General features: G+C 39.6%; 1 protein-coding gene across 10 annotated transcripts in view; it reads left to right on the top strand.

Moving 5' to 3' along the window:
• The window catches only part of CD44 (CD44 molecule (Indian blood group)), a 91231-nt gene that overhangs the window by 23554 nt on the left and 46062 nt on the right, over nt 1–21615 (top strand). For all 10 annotated transcript variants that reach the window (XM_039911435.1, XM_039911434.1, XM_039911439.1 and 7 more), the window contains exons 2-4: nt 10009–10174; nt 15863–15996; nt 21423–21491. In XM_039911435.1, coding sequence (XP_039767369.1) covers nt 10009–10174; nt 15863–15996; nt 21423–21491 — 369 coding nt within the window. The remainder of the gene's footprint in view (nt 1–10008; nt 10175–15862; nt 15997–21422; nt 21492–21615) is intronic.

Here is a 21615-nt window from a genome sequence, read left to right as displayed (position 1 = left end):
TATTTATAATCTATGTATCTGCCTCACATTTTAAAATTGATTTAGAGATCACAAATGATTCTGTTCAGAGCCAAAAAAGATAAAGTTTTCTAACCATCCAAACCAGTTTAGCACGGAGCAGCAGTTGGATCATCCATCTTTCCATGCTGTGCCACCCAACACCTCAGGCGTGGCCTGAAGGAACCATAGCCAGACCAATAAGTGTCATGCCACTTCAGACCCTCTCTAGCCCATGCCTAACACCATGCTAACTTTCACATATGGACACCTGCCCACTAGACTCAGGGCTAAGACCTGCAGTATGTTGACAGGAATCTCCAGAATAGATACCTGTGACTATAAAAACTAGCTCTTTTCGTGGACAACAATCTGAGAGCGACAGGATTTGTACCTTTAGCTATTCAGTTCTCTGGAGACAAGGACCTGAATGTCCCTTCAAGAAATCAGAAGCTTTCCAGGAAAGAATAATGTAGGGTGACTTTTTTTAACAAATGCGGGCTGGTGGTGTCAGCAAAACAATAGACACCTAAAACAATGCATGAAAATGTTACTTCTGTGTAAACAATTCTCCTTAACCAAGGCATGTTCTGCATACTTCTTAGAAACATAAGAATCTCCTCTCATTGGTGCACAGGAAGCAGACTTTAACACCATTCCTTAATTGGGGCACAATTTTTACTGCCAACTCCGAAAAGCTCAACTTTTTTGCCTCATGCAATTCTATCCGGAACCCTGAAGTATTATTTTCAGCTCACAGTGCCTGATTACCACATCCTGGCTTAACGATCACCAATCTGTTAAACCAAAGAAGACATAAGTCTAAGGGGAAAGAGTGGAACACTTCCTCATCTCCTTGGCAACAGAGATATACATGAACATGCATGCACACACACAAACACTGTGGTTTTCCTCAGATGTCTGACTTGAGACTTCAAACATTAAAAGATCATTTGGTGTGGAGGATTCCTTAAGAGAGAGGGGGACAAATTCATCCCAACCATTTGGACAAAGTTTATTATTCTCAAATAGGACCCCAGTTTCCCCATTTGGAGGTGACAGCTAACATCAAAGTTGTCGTAGAAGGTTAGACTTCCTCCAACTGCCAAGTGTATAGAACCACAGTGTCTATCATACCTGAGCCATGCTATGCTGTCAGACAACCAATCAATGGTATTTATTGAGTGCTTACTGTGTGTAGGCCACTGTACCAAGCCTTTGGAAAAATACAGCCTAATAGAGTTGATAGAAATTCATTCATTCATTCAATTGTATTTATTGAGTACTTATTGTGTGCAGAGCACTGTACTAAGTGCTGAGTACAGCATGATTCCTGCCTACAAGGAGCTTACAGTTAACAGAGGGAGACAGAAATTAATCGTGGCAGCCATCTTGGCTGGAGCCTTTGGTGAAATGATTGAGACTCGATTTGGATCCTGACCAGGGACTGTGGATATGAACCAAGAGAAGCAAGAGGATGATCAGAGCCAACCAGCTTGTATACTGGTTGAAACAACGGGCCCTCACTGTTCTATTCCTTGAAGCGAGTAAGTTTCCTTGTTCAGCTCTTCAGAAGCCATCTGATAAATGGGTTGGCCATTTCCTTTCTGAAGACTGCAAGGAGATAAATAGAGCTGCAGGAAAGGAGGCCTCAAAGCTCCAAGGAGAAAGGACTGTGTGTGCTTATGTGTGATGATTTTCCATGCTTATTAAATCCTAAACAGCCTTAGGGGCATTTCATGGATAGAATGAGTCATTCGAAACTCATGGGCTGTTCAAGTTATGCTAGTGGAGAGGCAACCACAATGAATGATTTTTGCCCCATTCAAAAACAATCTCCAAACAATATCTTCTTTTAAGTGGAGCCCGTCATGTGGGCGTCAGGGGGCGAAGGACGCAGTGGCCACACTGAATGCTGCCAGTCTCTGGATTGTTAGAAGAGTAAACAGAGTGATAGAGCAGGTTCAACAAAGCTGTAAAGCCCTTCCTGAATGGAAACTTCCACACTCTCAAGTCATTAATCAAACAAGCCGTGAACAGGCATCACTCTCCAATCAAGGTTAGAGACTTCGAGGCAAACAGTTTACTGAACCTGAATGTAGAGAAGAGTCTTGGCAGAAAGTTTTTAGGTTGCAAATAGTTTTTAAAACTTTTATACTACTATATTCCAGGCCAGGATAATCTGCGATATGTTCTTTAGTTCAGCATGTGAGTTTTAACAATCTGAATGCAGAAATCTTGTCTTTAACAACAAATACAATTAAAGAGAGTATAGGTAATTGAAAAATCCCATCTTCCTTTCCAGATCCATTGACCAAGGGTCAAATGATAGACATTCCTTCTGACAAAAGAAGAATGGCTGCTCTCTTAAGCCTAGAAAGGGAGTCAACTTTTTACTATCTAGAATTTCAAAATTCCAGATTTCGGGATGTTAATTTGGAAAATATGTTTCTTCAGCATTTTGGAGTGTCAGGTTGTAAAAAAAAACCTGCCATAGAAGACTTGGAATGTTGATCAGAATGTCTCCTCAGAAGTTCCTGAGATTACCTCCTCACAGAATTGTTCTTGGGCAACTCTGGTTGATAATTGTTTATGGGGATTCGAAGGGTGGAGAAAAAAGAAATCTCTTAGGTTCCTAAGGGAATAACATAGGGAGCTGTGGGATGAAAATTAAAAAGAAAATTATCTGAATACTGGAGAAAATCAACTAATGTTGGCACCTATTGGTTTATTACATCCATGGGAAAGGGTGTAGTAAGTCCTATTAGTTAGGCTATTTAAAGCTAGATTAGACCAAGACTCTGTCTAAAGTAGAATCATGTCCTCACCAGGGAGTTGGGCTCCATAAGCTAATAGAGGGTGTCTCTTTTCGTGTAATTTTCATGATTCTCTAAGGTCAAATCATTATTTGAAGATTTTCTTTCAATATTTGTGCCCAAACATTTCAAAACTATATAAGCCATATCTTTCCAAGCTATAGACCCTGATCGAAGAACTGTTTTAAGTTATCAACCTCTACCGTGCTATTTGAATTTGTTCAAACCACTTAACCTCAATAGTTGGCTCATTTAATAGAGGGATAGCCGCAGAGGTGTGTCAAGCCTCTTGGCAATTATTATTAGCAAACAAATGATAGATTCCACCCTAAAATTGCTGGAGAAATGACACAGGAATCACGAACCCACATGACAATCTTGGTGACTATTAAAAAAAATAATCAGCTCTGCACAAACTTAAGCATTTCTGAGTTTTCCAGTGAAACTCTTCTCTCAGAAAAAATGTCCAGCAAGTGAATATCCTTTCATGTTCAATACAGGACATGCTATGCTTAAAGTCCATTTTGGGGATCTGGAAGCAGAAATATTTGAATTGTTGGTGTTGATTTTATCTATGTATCTTCTGGGGAGAACAACATGGCCTAGTGGATACAGCATGGGCCTGGGAGTCAGAAGGGCATGAGTTCTAATGGTGGCTCCACCATTTGTCTGCTGTGTGATTTTGGATAAGTCACTTCACTTCTCTGTGTCTCAGTTATCACATCTGTAAGACTGTGAGGCCTATGTGGGACAGGGACTTTGCCCAACCTGATTACCTTATATCTACTCCAGCACTTAGTACAGTGTCTGGCACATAGTAAGCACTTAACAAATACCACAATTATTATTATTATTATTGTTCTCAGTGAAAGAATAATTTCAAGTTTACAACAATTTAAAAAACAGTTAAAGAACTGAACAAATGCTTTGAGTCATAGCATGTATCCTCTGCTTCTAGAGGTTATTTGAATAAAACTTCAGTGAGAACCCTAACCCCGCTGACTTTACAAGGAGCAACCCAGGTGGTTGCCAATCAGAAATGATGATTTTCCACAAACTCATTTTAAATGATTCAGTTTCTTAGCTATGGATAAACCCAGTAGAGGCCTAGAAAGAAGCAATCCTTATAAGGAAAGCCATTGGCTTCAAGTAATTCCACAGAAAGAGCCTATATTCCCCTCATAGAATGGCATAACAAGGACTGGTTAGGAAAGGGTCCTACCGATTAGAAGATTTCACTTAGGTTTTAAATAGGAGCAAGACTGGAAGTTGTGTTCAGCAGATCAAAGCCTGGTTAAGACTAGTAAGCCTTTTGACCTGACCAAGCTCTTTCTGAATGTCAATATGACAGGAAAAAAATGTTATTATTATCATTATTAGTGTTAATAATAACAATATCTGTTAAATATGTACTCTGCACCAAGCACTGAAATAGGTAAAAGGTAGTCATATTGAACACAGTCCTTATCCAACATGGTGCTCACAGTCTAAATTGAGAGGGAGAAGCGTGTAATCCCCATTTTGCATATTAGGAAACTGAGGCCCAGAATAGTTAACTTTTTCAAGGCCATAAAGTAGACAAGTGGCAAACCCATGGTCTCCTGAATTCCAGGCCCGTGCTCTTCCCACTAGGTTATTCATTTGGAGAAATAGCCTACCCCAGAAAGGTTTAAGTAGCTGGTTATGACACTTTGCCTCATGTTAACAGCTCTCGGTGTCATGTTGCTCTTTGGTCTATGCGAGTTTACCCTGAAGATCCCAGATAAAAGTTTGATTTGGGGATAGCTTAGTCAATTCAGTACAAGACATATGGAAAAAAAGGGCAAAGGCAAAGGGTATGCCTCCACTAGTCATGTTATTCCACTGGGACTCCCTTCCTGAGAGGTTTTCACAAATGTTTCTCTGTGGCAATTCCCTTCAGATGTACTAAATCAATTTTAAAATGGTAGACCAGTGGCCTCTGTAGCTTCCCAAAAGACTCTTTTCATTGCTCTCTGTAATTTCACCATCTGGAGGATTTGGATCACTATGTTTCAGGACAAAACTTATTAGGGAAGAGAGGTATCTGAAGAAAATGTCATTGATTTTCTCTCTCATATAATCCATATATTCAGTAAGTCACCAAATCCTGCTGGTTCTACCTTCACACCACCACTAAAATCTGCCCTTTCCTCTCCATCCTAACTGCTACTCAGCTAGTCCGATCATTTATCATAACCCACCTTGACTACTGCATCATCCTCCTTGCTGATCTCCCTGCCTCTTGTCCATCCCCATTCCAGTCCATACTTCAACTCTCCTGCCTGGATCATTTTCCTAAAAACAGTTCAGTCTATGTCACCCACTCCTCAGAACCTCTAGTGGTTGCCCACCCACTACTGCATCACACAGAAACTCATTACCATCAGCTTTAAAGCTCTCTATCAGCTTGCCCCCTCCTATATTACCTCACTGATCTACTGCAGCCCAGCCTGCACTTTGCTCCTCTAGCACTCGCTTGCTCATACTGTGCCTTGATCTTGTCTATCTTGCTGCCAACCCCCTTCCCACATCCTGCCTTTGCCCTGGAACTCTTTTCCCTTCTAAATATGACATCTACTCTTCCTACCTTCAAAACCTTATTAAAGTCACATCTCCAAGAGACCTTCCCCAACGACATCCTCTTTTCCCAACTCCCTCTTATGTGTCACCTATGTACTTGGCTCTGTACCTTTAAGCATTTGATACTCACCCTATCCTCAGCCCCTCAACACTTATGTACATATCCATAATTTATTTATATTAATGTCTCTCTCCCCCTCTAGACCTTAAGCTCACTGTGTGCAGGGAACATTTCTACCAACTCTGTTGCATTGTACTATCCCAAGCACTTGGTACAGACTTCTGCACACATTATGCCTTTACATATCCTCTTTACTGATAGTTTTTTTTCTAATTTCAATTATATGTATTTCATATTCAGAGATAATACCACTGAAAGTAAAGATTATCTTTGTATGCATGTGGCTGAAAAGATCAATGCAGGACCTCAGTTCCTACCACACTGGGCACACAATTTTGTCATGTCATGTCAGTAGAGCCCTACTTAATATTTCTAGCAGTATTGTCTACTAGTTTTTAGATGCTGTTAAAACTGCTTTTATGCTGCACATCTCTTCTGTAACTTCCCCCAAGAAAGTGTCTGATATGCATTGGGAATATGGCATAACCTGTAGCCAGTAATGTTAGACTGAAACAATTTCTTCTCTGTGAGCTAAGTATTAATGGCAGCTTCCTGAAAGAGGCATTCAAAAAATCACATTTGGGCACTGTTGTCACTCTAATAGTAAGGGATTGAAGTCACTATCTGCTTTCATGCTTTCGTCTGCCAAACATCTCAGTATCTTGCATAATTGGGTACCACATTGCCCATATGGGAAGGAAGATATGCATTCTTCTATTTAGCACCCTTTTTTTTTCCTGAAAGGAATAGAGGGAAGGTGTGTAGAATATACTCATGTGACTGACTGGTGGAGGCTGAAGTGGACAGAGACCAGTGTTTTTTTTGGCTTTGTTTTTGGTGCCACTGAAGTTGCCTAAAGCAATATTATAGGCATGTAGGTGTTTGTTCAGTCAGTGAATCAGTCAGTAAGTCAATCATTATTTATTGAGCACTTCATTCATTCCATTGTATTTATTGAGTGCTTACTGTATGCAGAGCACCATGCTAAGCACTAGGGAGAGTACAATATAGCAATACAACAGACACATTCCCTGCCCACAATAAGCTTATAGTCTAGAGGGGGAGACAGACATTAATATAAGTAAATGAAATTACAGATATGTACATATGTGCTGTGGGGCTGGGAGGGGGGATGAATAAAGGGAGCAAATTAAGGAGGTGCAGAAGAGAATGAGAGAAGAGGAAAGGAGGACTTAGAAAGGCAAGGCTTTCAATATGGCTTTCATTATGCTTTCAATATGGCTTTGAAGGTGGGGAGAATAATTGTCTGTTGAGTATGAAGAGGGAGGATGATTCAGGCCATAGGTAAGATGTGGGCAGGAGGTTAATGGTGAGGTATATGAGACTGAGGTACAATGAGAAGGGTAGAACTAGAGGAGTGAAGTATGCAGGCTAAATTGTAGTAGGAGAGTAATGAGGTGAGGTAGGAGGGGGCAAGATGATTGCTTCAAAGCCAGTGGGAAGGAGGGTCTGTTTGTTGCAGAGGTGGATGGACAACCACTGGAGATTCTTGAGGAGTGGGGAAACAGGGACTGAATGATATTGTAGAAAAATATTCCAGGCAGCAGAGTGAAGTATGGACTGGAGGGGGGAGAGACAGGAGGTAGGGAGGACAGAAAGAAGGTTGATACAGTAATCAAAGTGGGATAGGATAAATGCTTGGTTTAACATGGTAGCAGTTTGGATGGAGAGAAAAGGGTAGATTTTTTGTGATGCTGTGAAGGTTGAACTGACAGGATTTAGTGATGGATTGAATATTTGGGTTGAATGAGAGAGAGGAGTCAAGGATAATGCCAAGGCTATGGGCTTGTCAGAAGGAAATATAGTGATGCCATCCATAGTGATGGGAAAGTCAGGGGAGGGACAGGTTTTGGGTGGGAAGATAAGGCTTTCTGTTCAAATGTTGCTGGGGATGTTGGTGATGCTTTGCTCTAAATCAGGTCTGTGGAACCCGTCTCACATTTTTCCAAGTTAAAGAGGACCAGTAAATCTAGGGATACTTTTTTTCTTTTTTGTATGCTCCCAAATTAGGAGGGGCAAAGTCTCTAGTCCTATGTCCATAGATCATTTAAAAAGCAATAATAAAATGCAAAATGTGAATAAATCTGGTCATTTGGATAAAAAGATATCTTTTTTTAAATGAAATATTGCCTTGCAACCCAAGAGCTCTGATTTTATATATATATATATAAATAAATATATAAATTTTATATAGATTTATATAATTATAGATTTTATATATATATACGTAGGCTGAGGAAGAGATTACAAGCTCTGAAGTATTTAATAATGATGGCATTTGTTAAGCGCTTACTATGTGCTGAGCACTGTTCTAAGCGCTGGAGTAGATACAAGATAATCAGGTTGTCCCATGTGGGACTCATGGTCTTTATCCCCATTTTATAGATGAGATAACTGAGGCACAGAGAAGTCAAGTGACTAGCCCAAAGTCACATAGCTGATCAGTAGCAGAGCAGGGATTTGAACCCATGATCTCTGACTCCAAGCCCCTGCTCTTTCCACTATGCCATGCTGCTTCTCTATTTTATTAGTATTTAAAAGCAGGACCTCATCGAGGGCACTTGAGCTGCCCGCATTTTACAGAGCAAACACTCTGTGTTTGGCTAAAGCCTTATTGTGTAACAAACCGTAGCTGTTGCCAGAATGAGAAGAAGTATTTTCTAGTGGAAAGAGCCCAGGCCTGGGAATCAGAGAACTGGGTTCTAATCCCAATGATGCCTCTTGTCTGCTGTTTGACCTTGGGCAAGTCATTTAACATCTCTGTCCCTCAGTTACCTTATCTGTAAAATGAGAATTAAGACTGCAAGCCCCATGCTGGACATGGACTGTGTCCAACCTGATTAGCTTGCATCTACCACAGTGCTTAGTATAGTGCCTGGCACATAGTATATGCTTGATGAATTCCATTAAAAAAATGATAGTTTGTTGCCTATTGGAATGGAAAAGTAACAGCCATTCATGTGTCATTAATAAAAAGACACTTTTATTCTTGAAAAAGTAAGAGTACTTTATTGAGATCTTAACTATGAAAATCAGATCAGAGAATAGGGTATCTCAAAAAGGTGTTTTTGCTTTACATTCTTCAGTATTACTCTTGCCTCTAATATAAAACTCTAAGCCAGGCATGTGGCTGCTAAAGGAACTACCTCAAACAATGACAAAGTATATGGTGAAGAGAAAATTTGTGCTAGATGTAACATAGAGTTCTGTGTTACTTACTAAGGAAACAACCATAAAGGAAAATTAGAAATTGATTTCTTCACCTTTCAAACATAAGATATACTTTCCCTTTTTTTATGTTCTAGGGGAATTTGGAGAAATTGTTTCTGTAACAATTTTATAGTGGTAGGTTGCTGTGGTTACTTTACACTTGTTGGGCTTATTGTTCCCCTTTCTTCAGAGGAAACAGTCTTTACTAAAGGCACATATTGATAACTAAGGCACCCTTTCAATCCCCTAGTAGAGGTTCTACTTATCTCTAGCCTCGCATGGGACCTCTGTGCAGTACTGCATAGCTTAAAGGCACCTATCTGAGGGAAAGCTCAATCCATCAAAGGGGGAAGACCTGAGGAGGCATGAGTTGGCCTATAGCAAGAAGAGACCCAGAAAGTGTCTCAAACTGCTGGCAGATCCAAGAAAGGAAGGGGTAAGGATACATTTGAATGGGATTATGACAGCTTTTCCCTCTCAAGCAGTCATGCCATCAAACTGTTTAGTCTGTTTAGTGGAGTACTAGTGTGGTCCTGACTGAGTGTGATTGCCACAGGAACTAAGAAATGGGGGTAGACATGGCTCCTCAGCTTTCTGACTTGTGAATGGGTAAAAAGTGAGCCTTAGCCATGAGCTATGTATGATTACCAGGGCTTTATATTTTACCTGAGTAATGTAAATAATTTAACTTCTCCAAACCTCAATTTACTAATCTGCAAATGAGGATAATGTACTCCCAGAACAGTAATGAGGTTTAAATTAAGGGTTTTGAAGTCTTTAAAGACTACTTCAAAAGAGAAACTATTATTGTCTACTCACAATTGAATTGGTTAACAGGCTTCTGACTACAAACTTCAATAAAAGCTTTGTTTATGCAGGGTTTTTTTAAGGGTTTGGTTTTTTTAGCAGATATCAAGAAGAGGGCTTTGATTTTCCTGGTCCCTCAATTGAGCATGCCATGTTGTCTGAAGTACTAGAAGGCCAGTCTAAAGAGCACTAAGTTGTATCTTGGTGTAGTACTCAATTATTTATTTTGAGCACTCTAGTTGTAAATATATTAGTTTCCCTCCCAGATTAGAAGGTAAGCTCCTAGTGGGCAGGGAATGTGTCATGATTTTATTTTGTATTTCCCAAGTGTCTAGTGCTCTGGACACAAGATGGTATCTGGTGATGTGAAGAATGTTATGCCATTCAGTGGAACCAAAGGGTTTAATTGCTAGTTCTCTTTTTCTTTTTCAACAGAGTTAAATGTAACCTGCAGATATGCAGGAGTTTACCATGTGGAGAAAAATGGCCGATACAGTATTTCCAGAATTGAAGCCGAGGATCTCTGTAAAGCTTTTAATTGTACCCTGCCCACATTGGAACAGATGGAGAAGGCACGCAAAGTTGGATTTCAAACCTGCAGGTAAGGAGTTCACCAAAGACAATCCATCCATCCTGCCTACAAAAGACTTTAGAAACGAAAAGCGTAGCTGGCAATTGAATGAAAAATGTTCTGAAGACTGTGATCCACCTATTCATTTGGCAAACCCTGTGCATCTGAAACCTGTATGACAAGTGAAATTTAAAAACTGTTTTCCTTTGTGAATCATAGATTGGGAGCCTAGAAAAGTCCTTTAAGGTCATCTGGTTCAACCCACTTACATTTTTCAAGTTAAACTGCTCAAGCAGCTTTATCAGTGCTTTGAAGCAACTGGCAATATAATTATCTGAACTATAAGAAAACCAAGTCGAATAAGAGTGTTTAAAACAAATATGTTGGAGACAACAGGCCTCCAGTACTTGGCTCAAGGATGATTTCAATATTGTCTTTTTTTCCTGGGGCTTTTTTTTTCTGCTTTACTGTAGTCTGTGATCTGAAAAAATTAAATTTAAGGCATTTTTTTAAATGTTTTTGAAAACCATTAGAAGGGCCATGGAGACATTCTTGAGGTATTTCTTTCCAATAACACTAGTGCTCATCATATTTTACTCTCTATTCAGCTTTGTATAACTTTTTGTTGGTTTCTGTAGAGTATGATGCACGTAAAAGGAGTAAGGAGTACCACAATTTCAGAGTTCTTTACCTACCTTAGAAGTCTTCTATTTTATTTGTGATTTTTTGGTGTCATTTCTGTCATTTTTGTTGCTTTTCCTTTATGCCTTTGCAACCTGATGAGGTAATTTATCACTGCATTCCCACAAGTTCACAGAAACACACACGCACATACACACCCCCCCGTCTATCTCATTAAAAACCAAGCAGTGTTCTTACTTTAGAAGCTCCTTTAAACCTTAATTAAGAAGTTCTTTCAAAGCTTCTTCAAGAAGTGGTGATGGGATAAAGGAATTGTACATTTGCTAAGGTAGCCATATCTGCCCAGAGCTTGAGTATTTTTCATTAGGTTTTTGAAATAATTTTCAATGGAAGATTAGAGAAGCAGCGTGGCGCAGTGGAAAGAGCACGGGCTTTGGAGTCAGGGCTCATGAGTTCAAATCCCAGCTCTGCCACTTGTCAGCTGTGTGACTGTGGGCAAGTCACTTAACTTCTCTGTGCCTCAGTTCCCTCATCTGTAAAATGGGGATTAAGACTGTGAGCCCCACGTGGGACAACCTGATTCCCCTGTGTTTACCCCAGCGCTTAGAACAGTGCTCTGCACATAGTAAGCGCTTAACGAATACCAACATTATTATTATTATTAGTTTCTGGGACAGACTGAAATGAAGGAAACTTATCTTTGTGTGCCCAGGTTATGATAGGAGGCATAGTGCTGGTCACACAAGGTTAATGCTTTTTTGAACCATGAACCACTTGTCCCACTTCAGACCCAGAGCTCCAGAGACCTTCATCCTCCTGATTGACAAAGAGGGTTTTGAGCTTTTCCAGTTTTCTTCTTTGTCCTTCCAGAAGCCTTGGCAGAGGGTCAAAGCTCAGACAGACTGCTAATGGGTGAGAGGGGGTAGCAAGGCCCACCCGCAGCCCCAGGTAGCAACTGTCCATCTGACTAAATCACATCAGTCACAGGGCTCACAGAACAACAGTTTTTCAGGAAAGAAAATGTAGGGAACTAAAAGGAATGGTAAAATAAGTAAATCCCTTTATCGTCTGCTAGAAAAAAGTCAAAAGTTTTTTCTAACGTAAAATTAGGTTTGTCCATGCAGACTCAGCCACAGAGTTGGGCTACATAGCTGCAACTGTATACACAAATATATTTATTGAGTGCTCACTGTATGCAGAGCACTGTACTAAGAGCTTGAGAGAGTAGAATATAACAATAAACAGACATATTCCCTCTTCACAGTATAGAGATAAATATTCCATCTCCATGTAGTCATATGCACACTAACCCATGTTTATGCAATCTATTAGATATATGTTAAATTTAAACTATAATGTATGACAGACTAAACACACATGGAATAAAGAACTGGCTAGGATTTGCAATCGATTTTTATTGGATTCTAGAATTTCAGTACCATCATCCAAACATCATCCAATGCCATCAGATTAGTAGAGAGCAACTGCTAATATAGAAGCCTATTGTTACACCCATAATTTGAAGTTAGTATTGCAAAGTCATCTCCATAATTTCTCTTGCCTGACTAGTAGTCAGATATAGGCTATCTGGCAGATGTCAGAGAATCACAGCTGAGATAAAACTGTGGCAACTAACCATCCCTTACCTACCCCTCCTTGATAAGTAGTAATTCTCAAATACAAGGCACGTATTACTGTTTATCTCCCTCAAGCTAAGGAGACTTCAGGGAAACCAGCAAGTCCATTCAAATGAGGAATCAGTTATTTGATCTACAATGACAACATAGTGATGATCCGTTCTATGCAATGAGAAACGATACACCATGTATCTTCAGGGCTCTGCACATAGAGTAAATGAAAATTAAACATGATGGTTTAGCCACTGTGACATGTCTGAAACATTGCTGAATCAGAACCTTTTTTCCCATTTCCAATTCTGTCACATTTTACACATGCAAGAGACTCTGAGGCCTTAATCATCACAACCTCTCTGTGAGGTAGAAGATCCGTGTTATGACGGATAAAGATTTTTTTGAGCTGTTTGGGAATTGGCTGGTTCTATCCTGCATCCTAATCAACCTTGGATCCAGTTGCTCTGTTTTACTTCCTCAACTATTTAACTCTTCCTAAGCAGACTATCCAGAGCTTATCCTCATCCTATCTGCTGATGTCACTAATAACCCAAAGCAAAAGAAGACAGTTTTCATTATCGTCACTTTAAGGGCAGGGAGAATAGATTTAAGAGTGGTAAAGGGAGTGTGGATACACTCATTCTAAGTTAAAAACTTGTTTTTTGGGAATTGAGCCTACCTTGTATTTTAAAGATCAGGCTCATCCTTTGTACATGTTTGTGTCACATCTTTAAGCTCAAGTTTCGCTCTGAGCCGATTATGAGGTTCCTTCTCTCTGCCCTCCCAGAATGCTTGAGAGAGGAGGGCAGGAGCAAGAGGAATTGAATAAGGGGATTGGGTTGTTAGCAACAGGTAAAGCTTTATTAGAGGCATCTTCCTAACTTCTCTTGTTTGCCTCTTACCCATCTCTCAGTACATGTTCAGAATGTGACCAGAGCTTTAAACATTGCTATCTGGATTTAAAGCAGTACAGCTCCATAATAATAATACTGATGATAAAAATAATAATAATAGTATTTTTTAAGTGCTTACTATGTGCCAACCACTGGATTAAGCCCTGGGGTAAATACAAGACCAGTGCCTGTTCTATGTGGAGCCCAGCAGAGTGACTCAGTGGAAAGAGCCCGGGCTTGGGAGTCCGAGGACATGGGTTCTAATTCTGCTCCACCGCTTGTCAGCTGAGTGACTTTGGGCAAGTCACTTCACTTCTCTGAGCCTCAGTTCCCTCATCTGTAAAATGGGGATGAAGACTGTGAGCCCCAAGTGGGACAATCTGGTCACCTTGTACCCTCCCCAGCACTTAGAACAGTGCATTGCACATAGTAAGAGCTTAACAAATACCATTATCCCTGATTAGACTGTAAGCCCGTCAATGGGCAGGGACTGTATCTGTTGCTGATTTATACATTCCAAGTGCTTAGTACAGTGCTCTGCACATAGTAAGCGCTCAATAAATACTATTGAATGAATGAATAAGTGTTAGAGAGGACAGATATTGAATAATCATTTTACAGGTGAGAAAACCAAAGCATAAAGAAGTTAAGTGACTTGCCAAAGGTCACACAACAGGGTAGGACCCCAGCTCCCCTGACTCCTGGGCCTGTGTGCTTTCTACTAGACATTCTACTTCTCTTACTCCAGAATTGCTTTTAGGGACATTAGTATTCGATTTATTATCATCTTGTATTTTCTTCACTTACAGTACTACTTTCATATTCTTAACTATTGTTTTATCAATTTACCTCAGTTTGTATTCCACATTACACAGTAAATGCTCCAAATAAAAAGATCTTTAAAGCACTGCTATTTAGATTGGGAGCTCCATGTGGAACAAGGACTGTGTCTGACTATCTTTTATCTATCAGAGTGTTTAGTATAATGCTTGGTACATGGTAAGCTCATTACTACAAATAATTATAATATTATAATATTTGTTAAGTTCTTGCTATATGCCAAGTACTGTACTAAACACTGGGGTAGATACAAGATAATCAGGTTTGGACAAGTCACTGTCCCATACAAGGCTCACATTCCAAATAGGAAGGAGTAAGATTTAACCCCCATTTTACAGGTGAAGAAACTGAAGCACAGAGAAGTTAAGTGACTTGCCCAAGGTCACACAGCAGAAAAGAGGTGGAGCTGGGACTAGAACCCAGCTTGTCTGATTCCCAGGCCCATACTCTTTCAATTAGGCCATACTGCTTTCCTTCTATTATAATAACAATATAATAGTATATAATAACCTATTGTATTATTTTAGAGGTATATTTTACTATATAATAACAGTATGAGTAAGATAATAATATTTCATTTATCATTTAAAAACAGTGAGGGAAAGCATATATTTGAAGATCTATAGGAAGGATTTGGGGCAAAGATAATTTCCAGCCCACAGTAGCGAATGGGTCCAAATGATGAGGCAATGAGAAGGGATGAGGATTAAATAATGATAATGATAATAAGGTCCTGTAGGACTTTGTACAGGATGTTGCCAAAGCAGCACTACATCATTACAGTTGACGATGGGGATGATGATACTAAGATTTGCCTCCATGGATGCAGGCATTTTGGGGGCAAATTAATCTTCTTTCTACTTCAAATAGAACTTTCCAAACAGCTTTCATCTGCGTTGCTAAGAAACACCCAGACTCAACAACACCCACCTAGCAGCGGTATAAATGACACTGGCCAGAACAGAGCTCGTCTGGGAAGAGCAGATGTGGCAGAGCCGGGATTAGAACTCAGATGTTCTGACTCCCAGGACCTTGCTCTTTCTGACAGGAGGATGGTTGAGACTCAGAGAGGTGTCCTGAGTCATGCCGCAAAGGGAATCTCCCCTCCCCAAAATCTGGGTGAACCTTTTGACTCCCTTGTCATTTTTATCCAATCACTACTGTGGGCTACAAATTTTCTTAGCACAAAAATCTTCTAATAGATCTTAAAAAAATATGTCTTACCTCACTGTCTCAGTGTATTTTTTTCACTTTCTCCACTTCTACTGTTTAAATTTAACTTTTCTGAACTAAACTCTTGAAACTACAAGGATAGTTTGAATAAAGGGCATCAGCTTGGCCTAATGAAGAGAGCATGGGCCTTGGAGTGAGGAGACCTGAGTCCTAAACCCACCTCTGCCACCTGGCTGTGTGACCTTGGACAAATCACAATTTCTCTGGGCCTGTTTCCTCATCTGTAAAATAGGGATTCAATACCTGTTCTCCTTCCTACTTAGATTGTGAGCTCCATGTAGGACAGGGATTGTGTCTGATTTGATATCTCTGTATTTATCTTAGCACTTAGTACAGTGTTTGGCACATTGAAAGCACTTAAAAAAGTCATTTTATTGTATTTAAAAAGGTAATCAGAAATAATTCAAGTTCAATGCAATTGTTTTAGCCTAATTTCTCATGCCACAGCAGTAAGTTAATCAACCCCTGCTCTTTTGCAGATATGGATTCATAGATGGACATGTTGTCATTCCACGGATCACCCCCAATTCTCTTTGTGCAGCAAATAACACTGGAGTTTATATACTGCCATCAAACACATCGTTATATGACACCTACTGCTACAATGCTTCAGGTGGGTTGGAAGTGATGTTCTTAACTCTTGCAGTTCATTAATATTTGGGAGCATGGTCACAGCTGAAATCAGTCCAAAGTGTATTTTAGTTTGAAAGTTATAAGTGGGTATGAATGGTGGGCAAGAGGATTGAATCAGAGACATCTCCATTTTACTTACTCCATTTACTCTCCATTTTACTTACTCCATTTACTCTCCTAATTTTCTTTGACCCTTCAGCTGCCTTTGACACTGTGTAACACTCCCTTCTGGAAACTCTACCTAACCTTGATTTTATTGACACAGTTTTCTCTTATTCTCCTCCCACATCTCTAGCCATTGGTTTTCAATTTCTTTCACTGGTTCTTTCTCTTACTTGCATCCTCTAACTGTGGGTGCCCCACAAGATTTTGTTTTAGTTTCCCTTCTCACTTTGTATTCACTCTGTTAGGGAGCTCATTTGCTCCCATGGCTTCAACTACCACCTTTATGTGGATGATTTCCCAATTTACCTTGCTAATCCTGACCTCTTACCTACCTGACAAATTTACATTTTGTCTTGCCTCCGGACATCTCCTCGTGGTTGTCCTGCCGACATGTTAAGCTCACTATTTCTAAAGTAGAGCATCTCATCTTCCTCTCAAATCCTCTCCTCCACTTAATTTTCCCATCACAATTGGCAACAATCCTATCTTCTTTGTTTCTAAAGCCCCCAAATCTTAGCGTTAAGCTTGACTCCTCGCCTTTCTTTAAACCTCCATATTCAGCTTATTCTTAAACCCTGTTGGGTTTTCCTCTACATTTCCCGGATCCATCCCTTCTTTTCCATCCAAATGGCCACCACCCCATTTCAGGCTCTTGTGGATTCCTGGCTTGACTACTGCAGGAGCCACTTAACTAGTCTCCAGTCTCTCCCTTCTCTAGTCTATACTTTGCTCTGCTGCTGGGATATGTTTTTCTAAAATGTCATTCTGCACACATCTCCTCTCTCCTTAAAAATCTTCATTGGTTACCCCTTCCATTCACATCAAGCTGAAACTCCTGACTCCTTGCTTCAAGACATGCAATCAGCTCTCTCTCTTACTTATCCAGTCCCTTCTCTGACTACAGCCCAGCTTACACTTTTTAGTCCATTCAAACTAACCTAATCTTTGTTCCCTATTGTTGCTGCTCTTGTCTCTGACCCCAGTTCACAATCTTTGTCCTAATAAGAACTCCCTCCCTAATCAGATCTGAATATCCACAACTCTCTCCATTTTCAAAGTACTACTGTGCTAATTATGCCCTTTTGCAATCACTTTGACAAAAATAAATCATCCTACTTATGCACTTTCTAAACTACATATCTATATTTCCTTTCTCTTTTTCTGTAATTTTTGTGTGCCTGATTCCCCAATTAGATTGCAAACTTCCTGGGGGCCCGATCATATATTCTAATCAATTGATAGTATTGATTCACTGTGTGCAGACCACTGTAACCAAGCACTTGGGAGAGTATATTATAACAGCATTGGTAGACATGGTCCCGCCCACAACGAGCTTACAGTCTAGAGATGTTCTAATTTATTGTGCTCTCCCAAGTGTTTAATACAATGCTCCAATCACAGGTGCTTAATAAATATTATTGATTGATTAATTAAAAGATTCCCCTGGCCTAAAAGAAAAGGCCCTCAGAACCTAAGAGTAATGCTTCCACCCTCTTCTTCTGAGAGGAGACCATTGGAGAAAATAACTTCCCCTTTGGAGATATGTAAACTCAAGGGCTAGAAGTTTGTCAGAGAGCAGAATTTCTCCCCCTATTTTACAGCGCCCCATATGCCTCTGGTAACAGACACAATTAATGGGTAGAACCTTTCAAATTTCTAAAAAAAACCCACAAAATGATGTCAAGCCCCCTGTACTTCATCTTTATCTCACAAACTGTTCATTCAGCATTCTGCATTCATTCAGCACTCAACAGTAACTGAGATCAATTGCCTTGATGTTACCATATTGAAATAACTTCCAAAATCCCTTCTGGAAAGTAATAGAGTGCTGTTCCTGTCAATCAATCAATTAAGCAATGGCATTTACTGAATGTTTACTGTGTGCAGAACACCATATGGTAGTTAAGATTTGATGCATTTCCTAAACGGTTAAATTGGGTATCAAAAAATGCATCTATTTCCAATGATCCACTGTGCCATTGTCAGCCTGGATCATACCTCACTGTACCCAGTAGTGTGGCTGTGTGAATTACCTTGAATTTCTGGGTTGCAAGATATCAAATCAAATATAAATGAAATCAGGCTGTGGAGAAAAGAAAAATGTAAGAAAAATGGACAGTAGGAATATTTTAGTCACTAAGTAGTAGCAGTAATGGTATTTTTTAAGCACTTACTGTATGCATAGCACACCACTTGCCTGCTGTGTAGCCTTGAGCAAATCAAGTCACTTCTCTGAGCCTCATTTACCTCATCTGTAAAGTGGGGATTGAGACTGTGAGCCCCACATGGGGCAGGGACTGTATCCAACCCAATTTGCTTGTATCCACCCCCGCGCTTAGTACAGTGCCTGGCATATAGTTAGCACTTAACAAATTCAACAATTGTTATTATTATTAAGCACTGGAAGAAAATACCCAGAAATTAAGCACAATTCCTATACAAGTACTCTTGCTAATGACGTTTGTACTATTAGACAGCATATTTGGGACACTAGAATGAGGCAGTAAATGGAAACTTTGTGGGTTATCAAGTTTTTTGGTCATATTGCTTTTTTCATTATCTTTTCTACAGTGCTATTAGGGTCCACTTCTGTGTGGTTCTCAGAGGAAGTTCCACCAAATGATAATTGTCTCATAAGGCAGATGTGCCTGTCTACTGTTTTGTTTTTCTGTCTCTCCCTTTTAGACTGTGAGCCCATTGTTGGACAGGGATTGTCTCGATCTGTTGATGAATTGTACATTCCAAGAACTTAGTACAGTGCTCTGAACACAGTAAGCGCTCAATAAATACAAATGAATGAATGAATGTGGTGCAAAAAGTTAAATAACTTAACCAGAATCAGTGAGAAATAAGAGCCAGGATATATTTTCAACCCACTCTGATGTTTAGACTCTATCCTTAAGTAAGCTCGAGTCCTCAGTAGAGATTGCTTCAGTGGTGGAAATGGAAGTACCATGGATCTGAAATCCACAAAATAACCCTTAGATATTCATTCATTGTTCCCCATAAGTCCAGGACTTTAAGGAAGCCCAGATGGATATCACTGAGTTTTCAGTTTCCAATGTTAATTGGAAATTCAGTTCCAATGTCCAGTGTAAGCAATAATGACCCATCGGCGAACAGTAATTAAAACCTAGGATAATAAGATTCTGTCACTGAGAATTGGGAGAATCAACTCACTAGGGACCAGAGCATACCATATTTACTTGCATAATTGCTGTCACCTCATAATTGCTCCAACCAATTTTTGAAGAGGAAATGGATTATTTTTTGCACCACTTAACCGCAAGCAGTGATAGCCAAGGGATAGAGGGAGAAGGAGCAGAAGGGTGAGAATGTGAAAACACAGTTTGGGGAAAGGAAATATTAACTCATTAATATTGCTGAAGACCTGGGAGGAGGAGCAGAAGGATGGGAACCCAAGCCAGGAGTGGAGAGGAATGTGGGACTGTGTTATTAATTGAATTCCTATTGTTTTCCATACTTAGAAGAGATGCAATAGAAGTAAGAGATTGTGTTCCAAGTGTTCCCTTGCTTTTGTCTTCTTTCTCCTCTCCTTGCATCATCCTCTTTTCTCCTGCTCCCCTAATTGCTAGACTTAATTCTTATATGACCCTTTTAATATCCTCCTTCCTATTTGTTACAAAAATTATGAAAAATCAATTATACAAATTAATTATAAATAAATTTATAATGATTTATATAAAATTAATTATACAAAAATTATACCAAAAGGGGGACAATTTATGTGAGTAAATATGGTACACCCAATTGGTGGGTTTAATCAGTGCAAAATTCTTCATCATATTTTTAGAACATAATCAAGGTATGCTGGAACTAATGAGAGGAAGAGAGGAAAAATTTGAAAAGTAGTATCATGCATCTACCAAGGGAGTTTTGCATAATATTTTTACCCTTGTCTCTGGGTCCACTTCAGTACAATGAGTTAGCAATTTCATTTTCCCATCTGTTTTAGCTTTTACAAATTGGCATTCATCTGCTCTTAGTAAAGTCCCTCTCTAAACAGCTATCTTTGTGTAGCGGCAACTTTTACCACTGTTGCGCAATGGGTTCAGAATAATTCTCTTAGATAATAATTATCCATTTCTCTCCTTTATCTGGTTGATTACTAAAGATTTTCTGTCAATGTATAAATACCTCCACTAAACTGGTTTTCGCCAGCTAATGTGGCAGGTTGGAAAACTGGGCTTCTATTTAGACTTTTCATGTTGGTGATAGGTTCCCAAAATACTGGAGGAAATTTATTTGACTCACCTTGGAAAAGAAAAAGGGAAACTCCAGAGAAACCAGGGGGCAAGAAAAAGAGTATCTTTTAATGTTTGGTTTTAATTTAATTGCAGAGGAATCCAATGCTGTATATTCACAGTGCTTCATAAGAATTGAAAAATGTTTCCCAGACCAGTTATTTTTTAAAAGAATATATCTTGGAAGCTCTCACAATGGAGGAAAATGTTATCTTTAAATAGGGTGAAATAAAAAGTAATTAGATCTAACCATTATTAAAATGGAACAGGCAGAAGGAGCTCTACAGTTTCTAAGCTGTATTTGAAGTTCGGTTTTATTAAAAACAAGCACCTTTCTAACAAAATCTTTGGCCAGTGCTCCCAAGAAAAGCAATTCCTCCTAAAATCTGGTGCCTGAAGTTTCAAAAGATTTCTCTCAAGAACAATCATGAAATTAAGAAACTGGATGAAATTGGAAAGTATGGGACTGTGAAATAAGCTCCCTTGATCCTCCTGCCTTGTGAAAGACACACAGAGACACTCTATCTTGATGAATCAGAGGGGGTTTCAAGCATCCAACTGCCTTGATATAGGGAAAAATTGGTCACCTCATCTTAGTCTGTATAATGTCATACAGGAGTCCTCCCAAATTCCACAACTCTACAGGGGACACTGGTCCTCTCTTTTGCTCCACAGTCCTTGTATTTCCCTCCCAGGCCCCTGTACATGTGGGAATCACTTCTGGCTCCAGAACCTGACTGCTGTAAAGCTTTAAAGTGTCACTACCTGGCAGCCACCTCTTTGAGTGCCCTGAGAAGCCAGCCTCATTTATTTACCATCTGAAACCAGTGTCTCTTATTGGCAGTTCCATTGGCTACAGGAGAAAGTGTGTTTTAAACAAGCTGGAAAAAAAATTGACTGCAATTCAGCAAATGGGACCATGAATATTTAACAATTTCTGAAATTAACTTGTATTACTTTATCTTCTCCCCCACAGCACCAGAAGGAGTGTCATGTGAACCCGTGACAGATCTACCCAGCGCATTTGAAGGGCAAATCACCATAGGTACTGTATTAGTTTTGTTGTGCCAATCCCAGGGATATCAAATAGTAGAGCTTTATCTAAAAGACTCAAACTACATGATTAAATATTCATTTTTTTTTCATCCACTGTCTCCACCCCACAGGGT

Source organism: Ornithorhynchus anatinus, chromosome 3 (genome assembly GCF_004115215.2).
Source record: "Ornithorhynchus anatinus isolate Pmale09 chromosome 3, mOrnAna1.pri.v4, whole genome shotgun sequence".
In the NCBI taxonomy this organism is placed as follows: Eukaryota; Metazoa; Chordata; class Mammalia; order Monotremata; family Ornithorhynchidae; genus Ornithorhynchus; species Ornithorhynchus anatinus.
Note: the sequence above shows the minus strand (reverse complement) of the source record. Positions and strands in the feature narration are given on the sequence as shown.